We start from the raw sequence: 24,837 nt of genomic DNA, 5'->3' as shown, positions 1-24,837 counted from the left end.
ATAGATGTAGAAATTCAGGTGGTTGGCAACGGACGTTATCTGCTGAGAGCTTTTACCTCGAGAGACTCCACAATCATCTTGTTGCGGGACCACCAGATATACCGCGCCATTCAGAAAGTGACATTTCTCGATTAATTGTAATCTTCTCATGCCTTTTGCTACAGAGAAGGCAAACGCGAACTGGTGACGCGCTCCTTCTTGTCAGCCACGCTTGGCGCGCGCATCTCGTCGTGTGCAGAATCCCTCCATCTATCAGTGAATAACCTTATCATTCCAGCACTTGTACAATTAGTCACTCGGAAATCACTGCTACCCCCTTGATCTCCACCACAAACCGCGGGTCTGGTAGATCCTTGACTCCAATAGTTGCTCTCGCAGGCGCTACCATCCGACTCGCAAACACTTTGTTCCACTCCTCGTTCATGCCCGAGTAATCTCGCTCCATCTCAGTCAGATAGACCACGGCATCGATCAGATTGTGTATACCTCCTTCTCCGTCAGATGCGCCCTTGATGATGTCGTCGATTGTGTTGAGGATTGTCATGGTCTGCTTCCGAACATCAGGCACTTGGCCTTCCTCATTGCCAGCGACAGTGCCGTCAGGAAGTATGCTGGCAATGCCAGAAATATAGATTGTGCGGCTATTCGCCGATATCGATCGTGCTTGTGGGAATCGGGTAGGTCCTTCAGGAGCATTTGGGTTCAAGAGAAAAGCTTGGCCATTGGTCGCGGCCGGCATGTTGAAGAGACACTCGACTTTGAGGATCTGAGAAGGAAAGGGTAGCGGAATATACTGATCAACTATTAGGGCGTGAAGATTCACGAATACTCATATGGAAGATACGGTATGCAGCTTGAAGCGGCCATCGCAGGGTCCGAAGGCGCGTTGTCGGCATGTCCGATGCAAGAAAGATAGGCCAATCGGTCCAACCCATGTGACATTTTGTGAGGTCTGCGCGAGGTCTCATCGTCAGCATCTCTGATCGGACGCTCCGCCGCTCAGTTCGGCCACTTCCAGGGGGCTTTTATCAGCAGATACGACTATGCCAAATTCCACTCACGCGGCCATATATAGGAGAAGAATCCAAGCAGTATAGTGACTCCGGCTAACAGCATACCATCTCCAGCCTGAACAGAATGCCCTCACTCGAGCCCTTTTATCCAGAGGTTATCCATACCAATGGCGTATACGTCACTGGACTGGTTATCATTGGCTTGGTATTAATTTCCATCTCAGTAAGTCAGCAGCACCAGCATAGAGTCAAAACAGCTTTTAACAGTGTCAAAGTGGGCATATGGCACAGACATCAAATATATCAAGGGCATACCTGAAGTGCCTGGAGCAATTCCTATCTTCGGTCATCTGCTGAAGCTCGGCGAAGATCATGCTTCTTCTTGCGAGAAGTGGTGGCGGCAGTATAATGAACCTGTCTTCCAAATCAAGCTGGGAAACACCCGAGCCGTGGTATTCAACTCATTCGAAGCCTGTCGCGATATTCTTGTCAAGCACCACAACGCAGTGATAGACCGACCTAAGCTTTACACGTTCCACGGAGTCATCAGCAGTACACAAGGTTTTACCATTGGAAGCAGCCCTTGGGACTCCAGCTGTAAGAACAAGCGCAAAGCAGCTGGAACTGCTCTCTCCAGACCGGCTATGCGTAACTACCATCCGATGTTCGACCTGGAGAGTTTCTGCATTCTACGAGACATGCATAAGGATTCCAACAACTCTGATCCCAACATTGAGATCAGCATCAGACCATACATTCAACGCTTTGCTCTCAATACTACCCTCACTTTATGCTACGGTATACGCATGGACGACACGTACGATGATCTTCTCCGTGAGATATTGCACGTCGGATCTGCCATATCGCTTCTGCGCAGTGCATCGGAGAACATGCAAGACTACGTCCCAGCACTACGTTATCTTCCTAACAACGACAAAACCACTCGCTCCAAGGATCTCAGATCTCGACGCGACGCATATCTCAATCTTCTACTGGATAAGGTTCGTGAGATGATCAAGAAGGGAACCGATAAGCCGTGCATCAGTGCCGCCATTCTCAAGGATGAGGAGACCAAGTTGACAGGAGTTGAGGTATCGTCCATCTGCTTGTCTTTGGTCAGTGGCGGCTTTGAGACTATTCCAGGAACCTTGACCTCATGTCTGGGATCACTCTGCACGCCGGAAGGTCAGATCTTCCAGGAGCGCGCTTACGCTGATATCAAGCGTCACTATCCAGATATCCGTAACGCATGGCAGAACAGCTTCCAAGAGGAGAAGGTGCCATACTTGAAGGCAATCATCCAGGAAGCCGGACGCTACTACACTGTGAGCTCTATGAGTCTACCACGTCGGACTGTAACGGAAGTAAACTGGAACGGCGCAATCATTCCACCAAAAACGATGATTTTGGTGAACGCACAAGCCGGTAACCATGATTCTGACCACTTCGGTCCGGACGCGAAGACCTTCAACCCAGAGCGTTGGCTCGAGCCTATAACCGAGAAGAACCATATGGGTCCTTTCCAAGAACGAGTTCTGACATCGCAAGCTCACTTGTCGTTCGGCGCTGGCACCCGCGCTTGCAGTGGTCAACTGATTGCTACGCGTCTATTATATTCGGCCCTAATTCGCATCTTGTCTTCCTACAAGATCGTTGCATCTGAATCTGAGCCTCCCAACACTGATTATGTGGACTACAACCAGTTCAAGACCGCACTGGTAGCAATTCCGCGCGACTTCAAAGTAAGACTCATTCCACGCGATAAGCAGACGATGGAGGAGTGTATGCAAGCCGCGTATGAACGCACGAAGGAGCATTATAAGGAGGATGTCAAATCTGTGTAGTCATTTGGCCAGTCTATGCCCGCCTATCGGGCGCGGGGTGAGGCGGAGGCAGATAAGCGGGCGATATGTAGTCACCAAGTACCTAAAACAATCAACAACGATATAATTGTCCGCAGTCCATCGAAAGTGTTTATTCAGGTTTGTCGAAATGCCCTGTGCGCCTCGTGTATCGGTGTCTGCGCGAGCCAAAATCTCCTGCGTACGCTGTCATCGTCGCAAGAAGAAGTGTGATCGTGTCCTTCCGCAGTGCGGGAACTGTGCGTCTGTGCACCACACATGCAGTCTTGCCGAGGAAGATCACGACAGTGCCACATACCCAGTCGCGTAGGCTATCTCACCAATTTGTGCTCAGTTGCAAAGTCGTAATTGACGGTGAACAGTTTCGTTCGAAGCCTCGAAGAGCGCGTCCGCGAATTGGAAGGACAGCAAGCCAGCCTGGCGTCGCCTGGGACGCGTCAATATCAAGTGGAAGGAGCAACTGCCCAGCTTGAGGTCAACACGACGCGCAGTCCTGATGAGAGTACGAATCAAGACTTTCTGGGTAATACTGATGTGACGCTTGCGGATCAGCGTGTGTTGAGCCAACATGGTGATGATGTTAGTGAAGTCTACTTTGAGCGATCACCAATCGTAGCACCTCAGCAGGGTGATGTGAGTTCAAGCTTGCCTCACCAAGAGACTCTTGCACAGAACCTGAGAGATGTCTCTCTCGCAGCGGTAGCAGAACCTTACTTGGGCACGATTTCCGGACTGACCTTCGCCAAATTGACCCAAGCAGTGCTTCGAAGACTATCACCGGATGGTAGAGATTTTGTCTTCAGTCCTCGTAGGGACAACAATACGGTGCCTATCGAGGGCGCCACTCACTTACATCTGGACCTCATAAACAGTATGTACTTTGACTACGACCAAGCGATCGATTTCTCTCTCCTGGCCGGAGAAGGGACATCGCCCGCTTGTGTTGCTCCGAGCCAGATTGAGACAACGCAACTCCCAGGCCGGCCCGAGGTGCTACGGCTTGCCAAGTTTTACTTTGATCATTCTCACACTCTGTATCCTATCGTTCACCAACAAGAGGTCATGTCGGACATCTATTCAATATTGGAGGATCCTGAGTACTATATAATGCTATCTCCGGCAAGCATGTTTCGAATTTGGATGGTGCTAGCTATTGGCTCGACGACTTATTCTTCGATAACGTTAGCAGAAGAATATGTGTCCCGGATGTACTATGAAAAGGCGATGACATTTTTTGATGCCTCTATGGACCATGGCGACATCGTGAGTGTCTGAACAGAACCACTCTCATCGACCACTAATATGGCCTAGGTCGCGCTCGAGGCTCTAATGCTTCAAGTCTCATTTTCATTTTTCAACCAATTGGGCCCAAGTATGATGCAAAAGGATATCTGTGCACAGAGTTGCGACTGACTTGCTCTCTTCTAGATACATGGTTCTTGGTTGGTACTGCTGCTCGTCTGGCACTAGGAATGGGCCTGCATTGTGATTCGACCTTCCAAGGACTATCGGAGGCACAAACTGTCAGGCGTAAGCGTCTGTTCTTCTCAATATACATGATGGATAGGTGAGTGCGGACTGCCTGGATACAGTTCAAACTCTATCTATGACTGACAACACTCGGCTAGGCTTGTGTCTATCACCCTCGGCAGACCTTTCGCGATCCACGAGGACCATATTGACATATCTGTAAGTGGAGGCTCATCCCCAAACCGCCAGTTGTGCATTTAATTAACATTTCTAGTCGTTCACCATTGAAGCGTGCGAAGACTTAGACTACAGCCCTAATAGCGCTCGGAGCACTTTGTGTAAACCACCCATGGCCATTACCAGTCACATCTTGCAACTCAGAAGAATCGCGAATGATATTGCTACGAAGGTATACTGTAAGCGTGTGGTCTCACGTTACTCGGCTACGGAACGGCAAGAGGTCTTAGCAAAACTTCGCCAAGACCTGGTGAACTGGCGACAAAGTGTACCTTTTCCGTTACCGAATCTGGACCCCCGAGTGCCACAAGGATGTCTGAGCTGGTACGACTTGAACTTCTACACTCATCTCACGACTCTCTATCGTCCGTCGCCTTTGTTCCCGACGCTTGACATTGACCGAGTCAACATTTTGACCGAAGCAGCCGCTATGGCTATACGGCATGCAAATAGCATGCGCCTGCAGAAACGTCTGGCGTTCAATTGGCTAAACCTACTTACCATCTACAATCTAGTCATTGCCTTGGTGTACTCGGTCACGGTACAACCAGAGAATCTTGCTGCTTCGCTGGAACGACTGCACGCCGTGGATGATCTGGAACTTGCCACTGAATTGTTCACGGTCTTGGGCGAGAAGTTTCCTGCTTCAAGGACTATCGGCGCAATGATTTCGCAGATCATCGACCGATACAGACTTATGAGCAGCGGTCCGATATGTTGAGTTTCTGCCAAGATTCAGCTCGATGTGGAAATCTGGGCTGTATGGCACGGTCGGACAGTCCGAAATCAAAGAGACCTAGGTCATCACCACCAATCTTTGATACTGCATTTGACTCGCACAAATAATACCCGGACACTATATTTCCTGAGCTCTCACTACTGCCATCAGTCTCTATATGTCGAGAAAGGTCGCGTTAGTCATTGCGGGCTCCGCAGGCTTGGAAACCCAGATTGCCAGAGTCCTTGCGCCAGACTTTGATGTGGTATGTTGGCCTGACAAAGTTATGTGATGTCAAGAGTGACTAATTATAATGCAGTGTATCAACTACTGCCACAATGCCACCCGCGCGAATGCTCTAGTTGAAGAACTGGAGTCTGGCAACGCGACTGCTACATATCAAGATGCATTCGTACAACCTCGATTCGTCGCACTGCAGGGAGACGCCAGCAACAAAAATTTCATCACGGACTTGGTAGATCGTGTTATCGCCATCTTCGGCAGGCTTGATGTGGTAGCGTCAAATTCTGGATGGACGCGCATCACCAATTTCAATGACATGGACGACAATTTAGACGACGATCTTTGGGATAGGACTTATCAATGTAATGTCAAGGCGCATTACTGGTTGATGCATGCGGTCAAACCATATCTGGAAGCGACCAAAGGCTCCTTTGTCACCACAGCTAGCTTGGCTGGTATCAGACCAGGCGGTAGTTCACTACCATATGCCATCAGCAAAGCGGCTCAGATACATCTCGTCAAGACACTTGCAAAGGTTTGCGCGCCAAATATTCGAGTAAACAGCGTGAGCCCCGCCCTCATGCTGACAGACTGGGGTCTGCAATTTTCCAAAAAAAAAAAAAAAAGAGCAACGGGCGCAAGCAGAGGCCAACCAGCTCAGGCGCTTAGTCGCAGTCCAGGTACGCAAACATTCGGCTGCCTTGACCGATGGTCATCCGAGCTTTACTGACTTCGATGCAGGATGTCGCAGATGTCGTTCGAATGCTGCTCGTGAACGAGTCGATGACAGGTCAAAATGTGGTAGTCGATTGTAAGTTGCTTCTTTATCTTTATGCACATTGTTCGCACTGACATTTAATTGCTGTACCAGGTGGCTCGTAGATGATGTAGACGTGATAGATACAATCTCTCTTATGCATGACATGCTCAAAAGTGCACGTATTTGTTTCTTTTGCGAAATGACAGCTGGATTTTGAGCTTTGACATTGTGTTTATCTATTTGACTATCCAATCTTTCAATCCTTGAAGTCGGGATTAAGGTGTTCCTCGAGTTTGTAGCTTGGTTGAAACTCGACGAACAGTGTATCCTGCCACGGCTAATTAGCTTTGAATGCTCCCTCGCAATACTTTTGAGCATACCGGTTGACTGGCCAGACGAAATGTATCGGCTGCTTCTTCATCAGGTACCATCATCTTCGGCAACCCCGTCGACTCCACCATGAGCTGGATGCGACAGCTCTTTTCCAACAGGGTATAGAGATACGCGGCCTCATCCACCGTTACACCAACTGTGATAAGACCATGGTTGACTAAAATCGCAGCTTTGTTACTACCAAGCGCATGCGCAATGGCGGTACCCTCGTCAGATTCAAATGCTATACCTCCGTAGTTTCGATATACCGAGTGGGCTTTGTAGAAGTAGCACACATCTTGGCTGATCATATCGAGCTCGCGACCGAACGTAGCCCAAGCCTTGCCGTATAGAGAGTGAGCATGACATATAGCATGTGCATCTGGCCGGGCGAGGTGGCACGCGGTATGTATCGAGACACCTGCAGCGTTTGCTGGGACAGACTATTCGAGCATGGTGCTTAGCAACGGCTCCAAGCATCGGATGATAGTTGTGTCTAAGAACTTACTTTGTTGCCACCAACGACATTTCCTTGCATATCGAGACAGATAAGGTCGCTGACTTTCATCATCGAGAAATGGACAGCCAGAGGATTGATCCAGAATCGATCGCTATGCTCAGGATCGCGAACGCTGATGTGGCCAGCTATCCCCTCGGCATAGCCTTCACGACCAAAGACACGAAAGGCACCGGCTAGATGTTCAAGGGTCCATTGGCGTTTTGCGGCATACGAGTCGAACTTCGGAATCGCCTGCACAGCTATGCCACCATGTCCCATCAATTCCAGTGGTGTTAACGGCTTTGCGCTCTTTGGGACAGGTTGGGAGACTGCATTAGTGGCTTCAGTGGCAATGGGTGACATTTTACGTGCTCAGAATGATGGAAGAGCGAGTAGGAGAAAAGAGTATGAATCGCTTCTTGTTGACCATGTACATACCTACACGACTGTCGCTCTTGTCCCTCAGATTATACTTTGAACTTCATTTGATGATTATCGCATATCTAACATCATTTGTCGGACCTGCCGACGAGGGTACAGGCTCGTTGCTGTACTTGCCGACTCGTGGAAACATACACACTGATACTTATCTATCGGCCGTAGTGACACTGCTGTGATAAGGATCATGTCATTATCATGCGATTTAGACGATGAATGGGTTGTGGATTGGTTGACCAACTGGATGATGAGAAAGGGATATTCCGATAGCGGAGCAGAGCATGGCCGATGTGTCGCCGAAGCCTGCCTCACTACACCAACGCGACGCGTTCTCGAACCTCACTTCGTAACAGATTGATTTTAGACAACATGAGAACGATTCGTAGCAACACTTGGTGGATCGCTCTCAATAATTCGACCTGTCATTCTCGCAGAAGCAAATCACGCCCACATGCAGCGACCCGTGAAGCACACAATATCACACCGGGTACTGACATCTTCATGCATATCGGCCTGACCGCCAGCAGCACCTGCTGAGTATCAGTTCCGAGCCTCCACGGGCTAATATGACACATATTCCTTGGTCTGTATTGAGTCGAAAATCTCATTTAATGAGCATTAGATCTGCTCGACTAATCTACAAGCTCTCGGCTTGCGCTTAGCCCTACACTCTCAGTTCAATCGAGCGATAGACTGAGTTTAGGTAAGTCATTCTGGTCTGCAGGGTTGGGGTGCGATCACATCCAGTGCTGTCGAATGAGTCCCATCATGCCCCTGCATGCGAGGCGGCTCAAGACAGGGCTCTCCTATGGGCACTCGCATTGATGCATCTTCTACCAGACATGTACTGGGATCGGAGATGACGTTTTCCGATTAAAGACAGTAGCGATCGAGATAGATCCTGCATAGGTCTGTGTGCAGCATAAGTGGCTACATGCGAAGGTCAGTCATTGCTGTGCATTTTTACAGCTCTAGCAGAGCGATCGTGCGAATCGGAGCAAAAGGCATGTACGGACGAAAAGATGCTTGGCGCCGCATTTCTACCCCTCTGGGGGAACGAGCATATGGCAAACAACCTAGGGAAGGTACTCTCCGGCTGCCTATCGCATCACACGTAGGTCGTTCCTGCCTAACTCTGACAACAACAACACCTCCCCAACCTCAGCGCGCGCGAAAGGTTTGTGACTCCCCCTGCTCCGCTTGCCCTCTTCCAAACTTTGCTGCGTACACGCTCAACTCAATCTTTCAATTGCTTCGCTATGGATTCGAGTGCATCAGAAGACGATGATAATTGTCTCTCTTGCAAGGTGTGCCGCTTTCGAGGAGGTCTCGGTCTTCCCACCCCAACGTTCGTGGATCTTGACGACCTGCGCTTCCGATCGAAGGCTTTCGTGGTTCAGATCTTCAGAAACTGGATTCTCCTCAACAAGATCCTCAAGCGCTTCGAGGCACAGATCCAGAAGAGATGGACAAAGAAGAACAACAACCAGAGACTGTCAATCCTCCTACAAGCCTGGCCACGCATGGCAGCAACCCATCGCCCAGAATTTGCGACTTTACGCAAGATTGGCGTCAGCAATAACAAGCGACTTCCTGACCAAGCTAGAGAGAAGGAGGCCTATCTTTGGCCATACGTCAACCAAGAAGATCTAACGCAACCCCACAATCTTCTGATTTTCCTCAACTCTCGCGGACGTCATCACCCCGACAAATTCATCTTTGGCGACCAGCAACAAGCAAATACTGGCAAGCAACCCGGTATGGGCGAAGTCGACAAGTACAAGATGTCACTTCACGGTCAGCGATCGCCGAGATCTTATGGTTCGCTCGTCCTTCGCCACACGGGAAACAGAATTGAGGAAGAACTGAGAATGGAGCCTGCTGTCGGTCTTCAGGTGCTCGAGGTACAGGATCGTGTTCTTGACTTTCTCGTCAAGTGTTGCCGACTCGTTCTGCATGACAAGAATCTCGATCAACTGGACCTCATCGAGACAAAGCCCGCTCCACCTCCGATCCAGATCAAATCCGCCTTGCACGAACACACCGTCACGACCATGGCTGAGATTGCGCCATATCGTCTACCGCAAAAGCTCGACATGGAGAGGTTGAGACAGCTCATCTCGGCAAGGCGTGACGAAGCGGAAGAGCACGTCTGGGCTCTACGCGAAGACCCCGGCTACTTTGCACAAACCATGAGAGAATGGTCTGAACATTCACCTTTGATGATTCCCGACAAGTTCAAGAGACGTCATGAGATGGTAGGTGGGTCTGCGTTCTGGGACAAGGTGGCAACAAGCATGGTTTTCCATGCTTATAGCACCCTGATCTTCCTTGTTACTGCTGACGAGGCTGTTACCTTGGCACAAGAAAGGCTCGATAGCTGTCGTCACAATCTGGAATCATCGTGTAGTTTACCGCCAGACGTCGAGAGAGTCTTCCAGAGGCTTGACTATATCGTTCAAGTTCTGTCTGATGAACCTATGGGCGATTTGATGCTTGGATTTCCTGCTTCGCCACCAATGCGGTTCGGCTATGAGCGAGTGGCAGCAGACTCTAGCCCCTCGTTCCATTCTCTCAACGTTAAGATGGGTAGAAACAGTGAAGCATGGAGAGTTCAGGTCCTTTTCCGAACTTTGCTTAGTTCCGAGCAGCAAAAGAAGGTACCTTGACTGATATCACAAACATTTTTGGATTCGAGACAACACGCTGACAATCACATTACAGCATGGCCTGAACAACACGGTCGAGGAGATCCAGAGAATGTTGGACGAACACAGCAGGGACAGCGATCTAATTTCCAATTGGGTGGCTAGCAGGTTTTCTGACCTTGCGCTAATGTCGGAAGTCAGAAGACAGCTCGGCCTGTACCAGCCATACTGTACTGCGTGGAGAAGTCAGTGTCTCATCGAGGATGATGCGCCCTTTTTTTTCAACATGGTCGAATGCGTACACGATTTCACTTCGTGCGCTGTCCTTGACGCAGCCGATCCTGCCAGATTTACGTATCCCTCCGACAAACGTCGAACCCGAGAGACTGTCAAGCAGATGCGACTTGCTGAAAAGCGGATTGATAAGTTCTGGGCTACCGTTGACAACCATTGCGAAGCACACACGTCTTACTCGGTCCTCTTTTTGCTGATGGTAAGAATGAACGAGCTTTAAATCAGGTTTTGTACTAATCATTCAAAGGACTTCTTCAAGGATTGGAATCGGAAGATTCACCGAACCAAGCCCTGGATTGAGCCAGAGGCTAGTGGTTGCAAATCAGATCAACACCTAGAGAACGACAAGGATGAGGAAATGTTAGTGACTTCCCGCGTGACTGTAAGATCATCGTTCAATGCTGACTGGAGCAGTGGGCTACCCATGCACGTCTATCATTCCAATGCGATCTGCTCTCATACCAAGAAGAGTGAGCTGCTGGGAAATGTCAATCCTGGCAGAGCCAAAGCCAAGACCAGACCTGATGAGCCCGTAGCTTCTGCAGCGCAGGAGACACGTAGAGATTCGGCCACAAGTGTCGAAGAAAGGGACACGGTCGATATCAAGAAGATCAAGGTCGACGGACGAGCTTTCAAGGTGTTTGCCACGATGTTTCATGTACCTTCTGTCAAGGAACAACACAATACTGGCGAGGTGGCATGGACCGATTTTCTGCACGCGATGGAGAACATTGGTTTCTCTGCCGAGAAGCTGTATGGCTCTAGTTGGCAGTTCACACCCAAGACGATCGATGTTCATAGGAGCATCCAGTTCCACGAGCCACACCCTCGCGCCAAGATGTGGTTCTGGCTTTCGAAGGAGTATGGACGCAGACTGAACAGGTACGTCGTCCCTTTATAACTCACGGTTGCCTCGCTGACAAGGATGACAGAGCTTTCGGTTGGACTGGTGAAACGTTTGACCTCAAGTGAGTAAGTAGAGGTCTGACCAGTCACGCTGACGAGTCCCATGTCGATCAAGTGAGTATCCTTCGTACAGCATGTTCGTTCCGGGTACATGTAGAGCAGGTGAAAAGACGGGAAGATAGGCATGGACGTTTTGTGGCAGCGTTGTCGGTCCAAAGGAGATGGCTCAAAATGAGGAGGTCTGGGGAAGAGCTACACTCACTTGAGCTCGCATACTACAGTGCTTGGCCAAGACGAAGCTGTTCGTCATCATGGGTGGAAGACATAAGTACAAGGCAGCAGTTTGATCTGATTCTTGTTACACGAGAAAACAATGAGACACGACGTAAATGCAAAAGGAGGCTTAGAAGATGGGCGTATGATGCGTATACCGAGACTTGGCATCCGGAAATAGGAGCACGGGGAAGAAGCTTACGCATCGCGGCAACTGCGCCCTCTGACCATGATGGAGCGAAGAAGAATATTTGGACTAAGGCACTCGCCTTTTTGGTGACATTAACAAGCCCGTATTGCAAACCATGTTGGACGAAAACCTACCCGCCTTCTTCTATCGAAAGTCGCCTGACGGCATTGATCATCATAAAGGAGTCTTCTTTTCCGTTCGCGGATCGGACCCGAGCCCCGCATACAGCCTTAGACACGGTGATCCTGCCGCTGCCAACTCGCGCAATTGTTACGCTGCGGGCCTCTTTGACTGCTACAATCCTGAGGTTCTCTATGGAGAGTGTCTGATCAAGCCTGAATGGAGCCATCCCTCGCTGTCGCAAGAAGACATCCGTCGCAATGGGGGTGTGCCGCCTCCGCCACAGCCCATACTGCCTAGCCAGTTTACGATACAACTGTACAACCCCGACTTGCAAGTGACAGTGACGCAGAAGCCAGGTAGTTGGGGAGGTAGCGCATCGTATGAATTCAGTCTCCCGCAGCTTGTCTTCCGCACACCGTCTGCCTCGACTCTGGATCGAACTCAGGATGATCCCGGCGCGTCCTTGGTCACTCCAAAGCTCAACTTTGTCTGGCGCAAGGAGAGCAAGCTTGCCAAAGACATGACGGCGTACATGACGGGCAAGTCGACGGATGAGATTGTCAAGAAGAAGCACAGAGACCCAGACATCATTGTCGGTCTGTTCCGCTCTCTCCGCGAATTAACCATCTACGAACCGAATCTGTATAGGGTCGAGCTGGAAGATCCAAAAGGCCTTGAGCTAATATTGCTGCTATCTGCCGCTGTCATCAAGGACCTCTACTTCTCCAGCGACCTCAATCAAGTCTTCAACGTCTTCGATCCTTGTCGTGTCGCCTCTCTTCCTACTACCACCACCGTACCTTCTCCGCCTCCTGCCGCCAGTGCCGATCGACGCAAATCACTGCCTCGTTTACGGACCACTCCTCCTGTAGCGACAACAACACAACGACCTCCCCTAGCAGGTATCGGCACCGCTTCCGCACCCGACCCACGAACACAATGGGAGCTTGATGCCGAGACCGCTCGTCTGCGCGCCCAAGTCGACGCCGAGGAGCGCGAATTGAAGAGACAGGAAGCTATACGTCGTAGAGAAAGAGAAAAGGCAGACGAAGCAGAAACTCGACGTCTTCGCAAAATGGTCGAGGAAGAAGAGCGCGAGGTCCGTCGTCGTCAGGAAGAGGTCGATCGCGAGACTGAAAGACTACGGAGGCAATATAGTCTGAAGCCACCTTCACCAGTAAACAACCAGCAAAGACATTCTGCGCCATCATTGCCGATACATTCTCAGCAACAGGCTGGACCTTCACGACCTGCACCAGTCATGAGTGGAGGAAATCCTCATGCACCTCCGGCGGCTGGTCCGTCGAAGATGAAGAAGAAGAGCTTTTGGGGCTTGAGGAGCAATAGTGATGAGAGCAATGCTAGCAATAGCAAGCTGAGCAAGAAGGCCAGTGCTGTCTGGTGATCAATCTGCCATGGATAATCGAGGAGCATACGGGAAGGTGTACAAGGCGTTTTGCTGGGCAAGAGCTGGCGTTACATAGCATACTACATACAATAGGCCTCAGTAGCCTGGTCAGTCGCATCTTACCACTTATGAAAAGACGGTCAGTGTTCCTCTGCTCGTTAATATATAAATTACTGCCGAAGGCGGGTCTTGTACTCTCACCCTGTCTATATACGGCTAATGCACGGCCTACCAGCCTATTCCCCCTTAGCACAAACGTCACTCGCGAGCTTAGACATTGCTGACGGAGCTATTAAAGTATAAATCACGTATCTGAAAAACCGTCACTGCCTTAGAAGAGTGTAGCTTGATGATTTCGGATAGAGAAGTAGACTAAAGGATTGAACATAGAGAACTTCTGATGATTATTGACGATACTATGCTAACTGCTGCTATCTTAATAATATCATACTTTAGATCTAAGCTAAAGGCTGTAATTTAAGTGAGTGACTGGAGGAAAAAATAAGGAGCGACTAAAGGAGAAAATTAAGGAGCGACTAAAGGAGAGGAAGACGATAGGAATGACTGGATGAAGAAAACATTGAAAGTTCGTGGACGTGTGGATTGCTTCTGCTGCAGTCGCGTTCTGAAGACCATATCGAAAGGCGCAAGCGAGAGGAGCGGAGACATACTCAGAGTCTGTGAACAGTCGGTTCGCCAGCTCCAGGTGCTTTGCGCTTCCCTTTCGTGTCGCCTTGGCGTGGAACCCCCCAATCAAGAAGGTGATCAGTCGATCTCGACTCGAGATGTTCCTTGTACTCTCTGCCGGCAGGGTTTGCAGGATCAACGGGGTTGACGTACGTCACGAAAAGGCCGTCAAGACCTCTTGCTGTGATGTCTTCACGGAAAGACTGCGGTGTCAATCTGGGCATGTTCCTGAAGGCTTCAGGGTAAGCAAGGAGGCTAGGATCGTAGGCCTGTGGACCAACAACGATCGATGTCGGGTACTCGGATGGAGCACTAGGAAGCAATGCCGGGCGAGTTGTGGATAGAGGGACATCCTTCTTGCCCTTGCGCCCTCCGACAACATCGTCACGAGTACGGAGTGCTCTATCATGAGTCGACTGCGCCCGACGACTGTAGTTGAAGTTGGGGTTGAAAAACCCATCAGCAACCAGTTGGGCATAATGCGGGTCAGTCTCTGTCACCCCATTCTTTACAAGGGTTGTGAGATGATTGCTGAGATCCTCGTATCTCGCATACTCATTCTGACAATCAAGACAAGAAGCTTTGTGCTCAGGGTGAATCTCTATAGACAGTTTAGTCTTGCGGATCCACTTCTGATGTGGAGCATGGATCTTGGTCTCCTGATGGCGGGTTAATTTCGAAAGACTCTCCCACCATTTGTACCTCTCAACGTGCTTAAGAGTATCATCTGCGAGACACTCGGCACACTGGCGAGCAGCACCCGAAGAGAGCGATTGACCCTCAAGCATCAGTTCAAAGAAGGCCGACAACGAAGACTCGTATGGGGTCGTGAGAATCTGGTCTAGATCACTCGGGACGTCGGTAGAGAGTGTGAGATGTATGTCCGCGATCTCACCTCGCATCTTTGGAGGACCGAGCTCGGACTGGCGGAGCAGTTTCTCATAGACTCCCTCCACCCGTAGATAAGGCTCGCCGGTGTTCTCGAATCTGCGATCTTGATAACCTCGGAGCAACTGCAGCCACTCTTGCTGTGACTCATCGGTAAAAGTTCTGAAAATCTGTGAGTTGCCTCTGACGAAACTAGCAGCTGTCTTCACGTTGGCCGTGTAGTTAACCTTGAGCGTATCCGGCTTAGCAGGAGAAGGGGCAGGTCTTCTAGGATAAGGCACGTCCTTCGAAGTACTCGATGGCACGAGAGCGGAGGAGCTCTCATCACTATCGTCATGTTCATCACCGTCGTTGTGCTCGGCTTCCTCTCCGATAGAGTTAGGTTACAGACGGAGTTCGAGATTCTGCTCAAGGTCGACAACGTGGTCATCATCATGTTCAAACTCTTCATCCAACTCGTCATCTTCGGCCGCAGCGTCGTCATCATTCATACCCCTATGAAGTGCTGCCTTCTTCGTAGACTCCATCGCTTGTGCACGGAGAGTGATCATCTCCATAAATCTAGATGGTGACTTCAGCTCGGCCACTCTGTGCTTCAGCTCAGTCAATGTGAAGGTCTTGCGATGAATTTCGACGGCTTGCTGTCTCAGTGCGGCCATGGCCTGTCTTTTCAGGCGACGACGTTGGAGGTGATACTCAGGAGAGTCAGTCTGAGCATGAAGGCCGATGTACTTCTCGACTTGCGAAGCGAGTTGCTCGGGTGTCATTACAAGCTCGGCGCGGTACAGTACAGGAACGTTCGTGGCCCCAGTGTTCTGAGGAATGGCATCGTACGCAATGGCTGCCACATCCAGATTGAAGTTTGCGTTCTCATATGACTTCTCGAATGTCATAGATTGAGGGTTGTGATTCATGAACATTCGAACGGCCGATCTGCCTGCGGCTTTGTCGACGGCTGAAGCGGCCCCTCTTCGAAAAGCGTACATTGTGATGCCTTGAAATCCAGCGGCATTAGCGCGCAGGTTGAGGTACTGGGTGAATGAGCTGGATGATGCAGCTTTCGTAGTGTCGAGGCTGAGACCACGGGCGCCTAGTGCAGGGAAGATCGGGTCGCTGAGATGGTCGTCTTTGATGAGAATGTTGAGTTCATCACCCTGTAAGAGGTCTTGGTAGGTCTTGTACCCAGCCAAAAGGCCTCTCTTGAGCGCAATCGCGAGCAGACGGTACGCAGGGGACAAGGGAATGTTCTCGGCACTCTCCGGTGGTTCGATTGAGAGGCGTAGATAACCCTCATCGTTCCATGCGGTATCCACAGCGCTCGGGTCTTGGAAGCCCTTCATGTACGGGAACGTGATCGTGACGTTGAAGCGTTGGACATGGGCTGGGTTTCTTGTGATCTGAATATCGGTCCATCTGAGGTATGCGTCTTTGCGGAACTGGGTTCGGCCGATGGCTCCAGGACGCACGCCAGTGATCATTGCGATGGTCCATGCCAGATGATGCGATTCCGCAGCATCGAACGAGTCGGTATGGGCCAGGTCATAGTCGATGAGAAAGCGCACCTCATGTCTGCCGAAGTATGCTTTGTTTCTGCGGGTGGTGTTGATGCCGTAGCGCTGTACTGCATAGAACAGTGCAGCGTTGGTCCTAACCTGTAGAACGCGGCTATTGGGAGGGTCCTCAAGATAGACCTTCGCCCAGTGAAGTAGCGACCACCTTCGGGATGTCAAGGTAGTCAAGCGAGGACGGTCATCTGCGTTGGATCGTGGTTTGAGTACAGCTGCCATGACGGTGAGGTAGTAGTTGAAGAGACTGTAAAGTTCCTTGCGATCCGAGGGGAAGAAAAGCTCCTGGTCATACTGCGTAGACATGAACTTGGTGTCGACGAGCTCTTGCAAGACGTTGTTGTCAATGCGGTGCTGACTTCGCAGACGGTTAACGCAAGCCTTTCGGTATTCGATCAGGTGTCGGTCGAACTTGTTGTGTGTACTGGCCGCGCCGGGACGGAATGTCTTGGACTCTTCTAGGGTGATCTCAAAGTTCTCGAGTGACGTCTGTTGCTCTTCCGTAAGATCTTGGAGCACCAGCTGACCTTGATCGTCGAATTCGTAGAAACTATCGAAGAAATCCATAGCACTCTGCCGAGGGGCTCTGGGTGGTGGTAAAGTGGCCATAATGGCTGCAGCAATCAAAGACAAGGTGTGGAACGTAAGGTAATAGTATGACGTTGCGATGGCTCGGAGTGGAGTAATCTGTCGCAGAGTAACACGGGAATGGGACTATTTGTATAGGCAGAGGGTATGGCGAGGCTTAGAGAAAGTATGGACGCTTGGTGATGATGAGTTGTCAAGGTTGCTGTGTAGAAGCAGAGAAAGGCCTGGAAGGGGCCGTTCCAGGCTACTGAATGAGAGTCAGACAAGGAAGTGTTGGTATCGTTGAAGCGGAGAGAAATCTTTGGAAAATGTGTCACAACTCACCAGAGACAATGATCCAATCAAAAGAGAGAACCTTCCGAGCATTTATTGCTGAGCAGGTGAAATAGATAGGTTGGTGCGAGAGGGTGCGACAAATAGCAAACACTGAGGGTCAATTCGAGCAGGTTCAGCGTGGTCCACAGTGCCATGGCAAGCGTCTGCACTCCATATACCGCAGATGTACTTACGACAAGCTCGAGCTCGGCGCCTACTGCAGCGCCTAGTTTGCACATCCACGCGTCTGTAAAAGCGAGGATTCTAGCGAATCGCTGGTGTTACCAGTGTCTGGAAAATGCAGTCTGCAAGTCCTACACTATTCAGCGGCCTCTAACCTGTACAGCCTACAGTCAGGTCCAGATGAGTCACCAAATGTTGAACATCTGGGTCCTAGGGTCCGTGCATGACTTGTGTGCTGCCTTCGTCAGCTTTCGTGACATCCTGCACTTGTCTTGCAACCGAGCCTTAGCTAGTTGTACATGCAGATTTTCCTGTTCCGTGTGAGTGGTAGACTCTAAGTGGTTATTGATGCAGCAGACTGCCTGCTCGCGCTTGATGACATCATGTGGTATGCGACAATCGTCGGCATGCATCTACAAACGCAGTTGGTCGTGCTCTTGGACAGCAGTAGCGATAAGCTGAAAGGGGCAAGCTCTCTGCAGGAGAAGCTATTTGCCGTGAAGATATGTAGTACAAAGGTGCTCGGTTACTTGTGCCCACAGACTTGAGATGCTTTGTATCTCCTGTCCAGTATGAGATTGTGGGTGCCAAGGTCACACACGGCAAGCTGCAGTATCTGATTATGATCGACCTGCACGATTGGTCAGGAATATGAGCATCATCGGAATCTCAGAAGTCGGTATCGTTTCACTAGTAATAACCAATATCAAGGTCGCCGCTCCGAGGTTACTGCACAAGTTCCGCGTGTCGAAAGTCAAACAGCTCACCGTTTCGGTGCAGTGACAGCAGCCGCAGACGGACGCATGCGGCGAACCATTCGATCCAGGGGATCAGTCCAAACAAGTCCGACAAAGAGCTTCCGAACGATGACATCAAACCTGACCTCTTTCGTCAAAGCAAAAGAGGCACAATTGTTAAAGCTTTCCAAAGGCCATAGTTATACCCACAGCTGTCCGTGTCAAACTTCAAGGACACTAACTCCACTTCCATCAATACTCTGCCCCTGAATCTCCGAGTTAATCCTTGGTCTTGTTGACCTGGACTTGCTGTTTGGCGTTTGGCGTTTGCTCAGGACTCCTGGGGCAATTATTGCTAGGTACGATGCAGGCAGCAGGACTGTAGAAACCGAGAGGCGAAGGACGGGAGGTTGGCACAGGTTTGTTTGCTCCGCCTCCCAGAATTTCTGTACCACGCCTTTGGAGCCCACATAAGGTGACGTATCATGGGAGTAATCTGCAAATGTAAAAGGTATTCATGCTCAATCTTGTCCAAAGAGATCCATCCTTGCACTTCCAACACCTGTCTTCGCTTTTCGATCAGTCCGGTCAAATTCATCCAAAAAAAAAAAATCAATAACTCTTTTCTCTTCTTCAGCATGTCTGGCAGACCTGTCCGCGAACTTTTGCCCGAAGGAGACTTCCTCGAAGGAACCTTCTGGCCCAGAATCGTGCTAGGACTTCCTAACAAGTCCGATTGCATCACTATCCAGAACGAAGTGATGGCCGCTCATGCGATCAGAGAGACTCAGGCCAGAGAGAAGGACTACGCCGAAGTGGTGGACGGGATGGCCGCTCTCAGTGCGATGTAAGTCACTTACCATTTTTCCGCTTTCTCTTTGCCCTTACTTTTACATCTCTCTACACCATACGCTTCTTTTTAAAAAACACCTTGCCTTTCGACAGCAAGTCTGTGCCGGACTCCAGTTATGAATCTGAGGTTTCCAACCTTACAAGAGCCCGTCGTTTATGCTCCTCTTTGCCCTTGCCTTACGTTTCTCTCTACCCTGCTCTTATACGCTCCTGTCTGCCCCTGTCTGCTTCTGTCCGTCTCTTTGTCGGACTCCTTGGGACCTAATACTGATTCGCTGCATATACAGGCTCTAACGCATTGCTGACAACAGCGAGATCGACTTGAGTGATCTGACCCTCCCTGTTAAGCCTAAGCGCAAGCAGGCCAAGCCTTTAGCTAGCAGCGATGCGTTTGCTAGGGTTAACGTCGAACTTAAGTAAGAGATGATTGCTCTAAGTAAGGATTACCTTAAGACAGGGGCCATAAAGGGTAAGAAGCTCTACTAGCAGCTACCTACTAAGGAGTCCGAGCGCACAGCTATCATCAACGCTTAGCGCGACCATCTCGACAAGAAGATGGCCGAAGACTACAGGGTCGATTAGGCCAACTTTACGCGCGACATGCTTGTTAGTGCCTACAGGGGTATTACAAAGTTCTTCGCCGAGGAGATTAAGGCTAGCAAGATTACCGAGATTGCTGCCGAGGCCCCTCTACCCATCAGCCCCACTAAGACTCGCGAGTCTGTGAGCCCCTTAGCGATACGTAAGGTTAGAACCTCTACCAACAATCCCCCTAAGCCCAGATCGAAGATTCCGAGAACTAGTGCCAGCACTACGGCTCTATCGAAGGAGCGTGTCGGTAGCGACAGTGACGACGAGGACATGCAGCAAGGCTTTAACAGGGCACAAGAAGCCTCTATACGCGGGTCCCTTAACGGTGCGTCGGAGGTAGGTGACGATGACGACGACATTAACGCCCTGCTTATAGGCTTCGACAACCACTACATCACCTCTCCGCCAGGAGCTGCAACAGGAGATGAGATGTTTAACGCGACTAAGCTGTACGCTAGCACTAGCAGAAACCGCAGGCTTAGCGGTGTAAGCTACATCTCACGTATCGGCGGCCGTAGAACCAGCGCAGGCACCATTTACCCTACTCGCGGCAGTTCCTTATTTAGTATCAACCCTGCTACTAGGGCAGTTGGGTTCGTCGTCGATCACTCGAAGCAGCTAAAGAATGAGATCGTCTCTCGCCTTAAATCGACCCCTCCCCCTAACAAGGACTACTACCGCTAAGTATCGGCTTCGGGTTCAGCTCCTGTACTAAGGTTCGTGCTATTGTTCTAATGTAGGGTGTAACATTGCTAACCAGAATCAGAAGGATTTTACAAGATATTAAGCTTCTGATCGGGATTGACGATAGGGCTATTGACGACAGGGATAATCGACGACAGAGTAGGGGGCATTGATGCTAGGAGTATTTAACGGCAGGAGGAGTGCTCTATCGGTAGACAAGCATAGCTTCGGTTGCATTTCATTTAGCGAGACTTCCAGAGACAACGTTTGGCGTTTGGTATGATACACAGTATAGGTCCCTTAACCCACAATAATAATAATCTTTACTTCTCTTTTCTTACGCTCGGCGCTTGTGACATTGCTTTATAGTTGAGTGGCAGAGATGTGTACTAAGTCGGTGGGCTTGTCGAGACGCGTCGTAGGTGTGTTTTAGAGGGCAGCAGCGACGCGGCTACGGGTCGAGTCGTGTCGGCGTTATAACAGTCCTAAGAAGCTATCGGGAACCTGTTACCTTAGTTAGCATCCCTAGATTACTGTACAGCATAATCGTAGTACAGTGATAATGCATAATTATGTCCCGCTTTGTGGGTAAGCACTATCATTCTCGCAGCTGTCCTAAAAGGCACGATGTTTTCTTAAGTTAAAGCGAAGTTATCGAGATGCCTTATACAAATGGCTCCTTAGACCGAGTTTAACAATACGAGATATAACTGTGTCTTTCTACGGCTCGTCGATGCCCTTTAATCGCTGAGAAGAGAGAGAGTTATAATAGTATTCTATACACGGGGGAGCAGTGTAAGCTATTTTCGTGCGACCTTAGAGTTTGCTGCGAAGAAGTAGAATAGAGGGCGAGAGTAGTATAAAGGTTTACTCGCGACCTTAGGGGTCGCTGCGACTAAAGTGGAGTGGTATACAGAGTGTAGAGAATGATTACTCGCGACCTTAGCGGTCGCTGCGACATGAAAGGGATCGACGGACAGGGTCGTTAGTCGATGGACTTTGGGGTTAAGGCGGCGGGGGATAGTGTTAACAGAGTTAGTCGGAATTGTCTTATATAACTGGATTCGGTTTACTATCTTATAATGTCCTCTCTTTCCTCCCTACGGGTCGGAAAGAAAGGACAGTTCGATAGGGTGAACCTTATTACAGTTATAGTGGCGATGGTTCGAGCCCCGTAGTCTCCTATGTATGTCGAATTCGACGTTAATGCCGCTGGCGAGGCTGACCGACATTCGGATTTTACATTAAGGTTAGACTTAGGGGCAAATTTACTTCGCTACAGGCACTTTTTTTATTGGACTTAGTCAAATTTCGCCGCGAGAACAACAAGTCGATCAAGAAAGAAAACAATGGTTCACACCAACTTCAGACGCAAAGACCGACTGCTGGCTCAGATCCTCATCGCCACTATAACTGTAATGAGGCTTACCTATTAAACTGTTTTCTTTGTTCCTAGTAAAAAGTCGCTCGGTCGGCTACGCCGAGATACTTCTTAACCTGTAGCAGACCTTAGTCAATACGACTGCGAATAATTTGTCGTAGCATATGTCATGTAATTTGGTCTATGGAGACTAAGTAGACTTTAGACACTCCGAAATCATTAACCCGGCCATTGCTCTAGCACAGTCTGCAGCTTTTGCGGTACATAGAAAGTGTAAGCGTAGTCTTTATAGCATGCATACTAAGGCGCTTCTCTAGTATGCTATATAGGCAATAATAGGTAGAGCAAGCCGGGACCATTACAGCATCTCGACTTAGAATCAGAAATTGTAATAGGCTATAAAGATTGCAGATGTATATTATGTCGTGCAACGCCGAGCAAGAAAGTCCAGCTCGGAGGTCACTACAACACGCCACCCCCGTCATAAGCCCACCCCTAGATCGCAAGCCCTACGTATCGAATCCTACTCCGGAGCCTAGTTACGCGGCGCCCCTGTACTTATGTAGACTCCCCTTCATAGAGGCCCCCTCCGCATAACGGTTAGACTTTGGCCGTCCTTACTAAGCAACACCCCTATTATATGAAGCACACCCCCTAGACTATTTACCCCTATACGAAAACCACTCGCTCCTAATGTAGGAGGCAGCCTTATCTATAACGACATTCCCTTCTCTGACGCTCTTTGCTTGTCTGCTTGCGCGAAATATGTCTAACTTACTCGCTCTTGCATAAAATAATCGTAATAGTGCACGACCAGATAGATTACCTCGTACGCTTACACGTATTTTACATCGTCTTTAGAGAGTTATCTTGTTAGCAACATATCCTAATCTGACTTTGACTGCCCGCCCCCTATCAAGATACACTTTACCTCTCAGGTTGTCTCCTGCCACGCTATACTATTAAGACGGACTCTCGACAAGTTATACGCTCGATCTAATGGCCGAACTCTACATTATACTCTCTATCACTTGCTCCTCTCGTACAAGACTTCTCGAATTCGGCTCCTCTATCCCTCTACCGGGTGACCCCTCGCCGTATCATCTGGAAGGTCGAAGCATTAGGATCTAGAAAGAGCGAAGTTACACATACTAGTAAAGAAAGAAGAGGATGAGCATCTCGCGGCACACTACGTTCCTAGGAGGTGAATGCTCCCTTCTTAAGTTAGGCAGATGGAGTATTTCCTGGACTATAATCTTACTAGCTGCCGACGACCTTCCTACGCTCACCTGATCTGCAAACCTATCGCATCCTTCCGCGCTATTGCGACGTAGCTATAGTCGCATCGCGTCCTGCTATAGCCCTATAACTATGCTGCTGTTAACCCGCTGCCACTCCCTTACGCTTACTCGGCTACTATTCCTGCCTTCTGCCATTTTGTTATAACCTCGCCTTTAACATCTCGCTGCTATGTCTTTACGCGGTTGGATAAGTGAAGCTAGACAGTTATGTTAAGAGCCGGGCTGTCAAGAAACTAGCGGTCCCTACCGTCTACTATAATAAGGGAGTGCTTGCTGCTACATACAAGCGTAGGGTGCCTACCTTCTCGGAAGCCTTTAATAGGGTTACGAAGTATAGGCAGCATCCGCTCCTTAAGGACACTACGGCGTCCTTACTCTTGCTTGGAATATTCCAGACGTCCGAAATACATTATGATGTAGTCCGGATCCGTTCGGGGCCCTTAACGAGCCAGATAATACTGCACATTATCCTTATGTATACGGTATATAACGGTCTGCTGCGGTCGGCTTGCTAGCTGCTACTTAGAGACACTAATAACACTTTATAATCCTTAGAGCACAAGTATCGAATGTGGCTATCTATAACAACTCGTCATCGCTAAGTGTTGCGGACAAGGCAGCATATGATAACTTGCAGCTCTCTAAGCGGCCTTAGAGGTTGGATTTCCAACGTCCTAAGAATGATGCGTGCTGCTTCGAGCTGGTCTGGTGCCGTTACTCCTAAATTCCCAGCCCTACACGGACTTTCAGCCGCGGCCTTAGTAAATAGGAAAACAAAGTCTCTTCTTCCTATTATACCTACTACTCCTAAAGACAAAAAAAAGTCGCAGGCGCTTAGTATAGGAATAGCCGAAGGCGAGGCTCGAACTCGCGACCTTGAGGTTTGGAATATCTGAGAAGATAAGAGCCACACGCTCTACCGATTGAGCTACCCCGGCAGGTCTGATGATCTAGTTCACTGTGTGAACTGGCTGCTGACTTGATGGAAGCGGAAAAGCCAATCCAGAATATATACTCTCGTTTTGAGCCGTCAGATGTCGAGGAAGCCGATGTGATGAGTGAAGTCATCCTGGCGACCGGCATTTGAGGAAATGGCAAGACGATAGTTGTGGTGGCTGATGGGTGAAGGGATAGGTTCCGCTCCTGCTCAAATCCTGGGTGCCATACGAGCACACTGCTAAGCGAGATCTCGTCAAATTCTTTTCTCTTCGATTTTTTCCTTTTCCGATAAATCCACGTCGCACTTACCACCCTGGCCATAGTATTGGAAACACTTGCAGGCCATCCATACTTGGAATATCATACCGTTTATATACTATTCATAGCCTCAGTCGGCACAGCTATCATCTTCTGTCAACAACTATATACATCGTTGCATGGATGGTGCGAAGTGCACCTATTGGCTTTTTCCCGAGACTCTGACCTCGATGGGCAGAGAGAGGAGGCTGACTCTCAGTTCTGAGACTGTCTTCCTTAAGGTGTTGTCAAAAGTGGTGCAAAGTGATGGTACGCATAACAGTACGTTTGAAGAGTATCTTGAGAGGCAGGGAAAGTATGTTAATCGGCATGCTTGACCTCGATGTCGACTTCCTGACGTCCTGTTGCAACCCA

At 49.6% G+C, this 24,837-nt stretch overlaps 11 protein-coding genes across 11 annotated transcripts; 7 read left to right on the top strand and 4 right to left on the bottom strand.

Moving 5' to 3' along the window:
- Positions 1-292: 292 nt before the first annotated feature.
- AUEXF2481DRAFT_2189 (uncharacterized protein) lies at positions 293-739 on the bottom strand (the record flags this gene model as incomplete). The annotated part of the gene is made up of 1 exon (XM_013491158.1): positions 293-739. One exon carries the CDS (start codon positions 737-739, stop codon positions 293-295), a length of 447 nt encoding a protein of 148 aa, XP_013346612.1.
- Positions 740-1,137: 398 nt separating this feature from the next.
- Positions 1,138-2,857, top strand: AUEXF2481DRAFT_26611 (uncharacterized protein; the record flags this gene model as incomplete). Its single annotated transcript, XM_013491253.1, has 2 exons — positions 1,138-1,236; positions 1,289-2,857. 2 exons carry the CDS (start codon positions 1,138-1,140, stop codon positions 2,855-2,857), a joined length of 1,668 nt encoding a protein of 555 aa, XP_013346707.1.
- A 148-nt stretch (positions 2,858-3,005) lies between these two features.
- On the top strand, positions 3,006-5,303 carry AUEXF2481DRAFT_26610 (uncharacterized protein; the record flags this gene model as incomplete). The annotated part of the gene is made up of 6 exons (XM_013491252.1): positions 3,006-3,181; positions 3,238-4,138; positions 4,187-4,247; positions 4,304-4,442; positions 4,504-4,564; positions 4,620-5,303. 6 exons carry the CDS (start codon positions 3,006-3,008, stop codon positions 5,301-5,303), a joined length of 2,022 nt encoding a protein of 673 aa, XP_013346706.1.
- A 175-nt stretch (positions 5,304-5,478) lies between these two features.
- AUEXF2481DRAFT_26609 (uncharacterized protein) lies at positions 5,479-6,425 on the top strand (the record flags this gene model as incomplete). Its single annotated transcript, XM_013491251.1, has 5 exons — positions 5,479-5,565; positions 5,620-6,108; positions 6,173-6,223; positions 6,285-6,354; positions 6,415-6,425. 5 exons carry the CDS (start codon positions 5,479-5,481, stop codon positions 6,423-6,425), a joined length of 708 nt encoding a protein of 235 aa, XP_013346705.1.
- A 134-nt stretch (positions 6,426-6,559) lies between these two features.
- On the bottom strand, positions 6,560-7,814 carry AUEXF2481DRAFT_86210 (uncharacterized protein; the record flags this gene model as incomplete). The annotated part of the gene is made up of 3 exons (XM_013491528.1): positions 7,184-7,814; positions 6,684-7,118; positions 6,560-6,631 (listed from the first exon to the last, which is right to left on the bottom strand). Exons 1-3 carry the CDS (start codon positions 7,535-7,537, stop codon positions 6,560-6,562), a joined length of 861 nt encoding a protein of 286 aa, XP_013346982.1. The 5' UTR covers positions 7,538-7,814.
- Positions 7,797-8,116, top strand: AUEXF2481DRAFT_36734 (uncharacterized protein; the record flags this gene model as incomplete). The annotated part of the gene is made up of 1 exon (XM_013491362.1): positions 7,797-8,116. The coding sequence occupies one exon, from the start codon at positions 7,800-7,802 to the stop codon at positions 7,968-7,970; it is 171 nt and encodes a 56-aa protein (XP_013346816.1). The 3' UTR covers positions 7,971-8,116.
- A 481-nt stretch (positions 8,117-8,597) lies between these two features.
- On the top strand, positions 8,598-11,845 carry AUEXF2481DRAFT_36731 (uncharacterized protein). The gene is made up of 4 exons (XM_013491361.1): positions 8,598-10,272; positions 10,337-10,753; positions 10,802-10,914; positions 10,969-11,845. The coding sequence occupies exons 1-4, from the start codon at positions 8,872-8,874 to the stop codon at positions 11,453-11,455; spliced, it is 2,418 nt and encodes an 805-aa protein (XP_013346815.1). The 5' UTR covers positions 8,598-8,871; the 3' UTR covers positions 11,456-11,845.
- On the top strand, positions 11,811-13,868 carry AUEXF2481DRAFT_474137 (uncharacterized protein). Its single transcript, XM_013491576.1, has 2 exons — positions 11,811-13,593; positions 13,753-13,868. The coding sequence occupies exon 1, from the start codon at positions 12,039-12,041 to the stop codon at positions 13,449-13,451; it is 1,413 nt and encodes a 470-aa protein (XP_013347030.1). The 5' UTR covers positions 11,811-12,038; the 3' UTR covers positions 13,452-13,593; positions 13,753-13,868.
- A 257-nt stretch (positions 13,869-14,125) lies between these two features.
- AUEXF2481DRAFT_2183 (uncharacterized protein) lies at positions 14,126-17,203 on the bottom strand (the record flags this gene model as incomplete). Its single annotated transcript, XM_013491157.1, has 2 exons — positions 14,126-15,356; positions 15,417-17,203. 2 exons carry the CDS (start codon positions 17,201-17,203, stop codon positions 14,126-14,128), a joined length of 3,018 nt encoding a protein of 1,005 aa, XP_013346611.1.
- A 2,666-nt stretch (positions 17,204-19,869) lies between these two features.
- AUEXF2481DRAFT_77207 (uncharacterized protein) lies at positions 19,870-20,854 on the top strand (the record flags this gene model as incomplete). Its single annotated transcript, XM_013491510.1, has 2 exons — positions 19,870-20,576; positions 20,627-20,854. One exon carries the CDS (start codon positions 19,870-19,872, stop codon positions 20,542-20,544), a length of 675 nt encoding a protein of 224 aa, XP_013346964.1. The 3' UTR covers positions 20,545-20,576; positions 20,627-20,854.
- Positions 20,855-24,048: 3,194 nt separating this feature from the next.
- AUEXF2481DRAFT_36725 (uncharacterized protein) lies at positions 24,049-24,335 on the bottom strand. Its single transcript, XM_013491360.1, has one exon. It carries the CDS (start codon positions 24,292-24,294, stop codon positions 24,061-24,063), a length of 234 nt encoding a protein of 77 aa, XP_013346814.1. The 5' UTR covers positions 24,295-24,335; the 3' UTR covers positions 24,049-24,060.
- Positions 24,336-24,837: the final 502 nt, after the last annotated feature.

The sequence above is a fragment of the Aureobasidium subglaciale genome, assembly GCF_000721755.1.
Source record: "Aureobasidium subglaciale EXF-2481 unplaced genomic scaffold scaffold_3, whole genome shotgun sequence".
NCBI lineage: Eukaryota > Fungi > Ascomycota > Dothideomycetes > Dothideales > Saccotheciaceae > Aureobasidium > Aureobasidium subglaciale.
This window is presented reverse-complemented; position numbering and strand designations above follow the sequence as displayed.

Excerpts from the sequence above, each read along its gene's own strand:
- AUEXF2481DRAFT_474137 (XM_013491576.1), top strand. The coding sequence starts at position 12,039 with ATGTTGGACGAAAACCTACCCGCCTTCTTCTATCGAAAGTCGCCTGAC.
- AUEXF2481DRAFT_36731 (XM_013491361.1), top strand. The coding sequence starts at position 8,872 with ATGGATTCGAGTGCATCAGAAGACGATGATAATTGTCTCTCTTGCAAG. Across the intron at positions 10,754-10,801 it reads CGGTCCTCTTTTTGCTGATG|GACTTCTTCAAGGATTGGAA; the intron begins GTAAGAATGAAC and ends AATCATTCAAAG. Across the intron at positions 10,915-10,968 it reads AACGACAAGGATGAGGAAAT|TGGGCTACCCATGCACGTCT; the intron begins GTTAGTGACTTC and ends TGACTGGAGCAG.
- AUEXF2481DRAFT_36725 (XM_013491360.1), bottom strand. The coding sequence starts at position 24,294 with ATGACTTCACTCATCACATCGGCTTCCTCGACATCTGACGGCTCAAAA.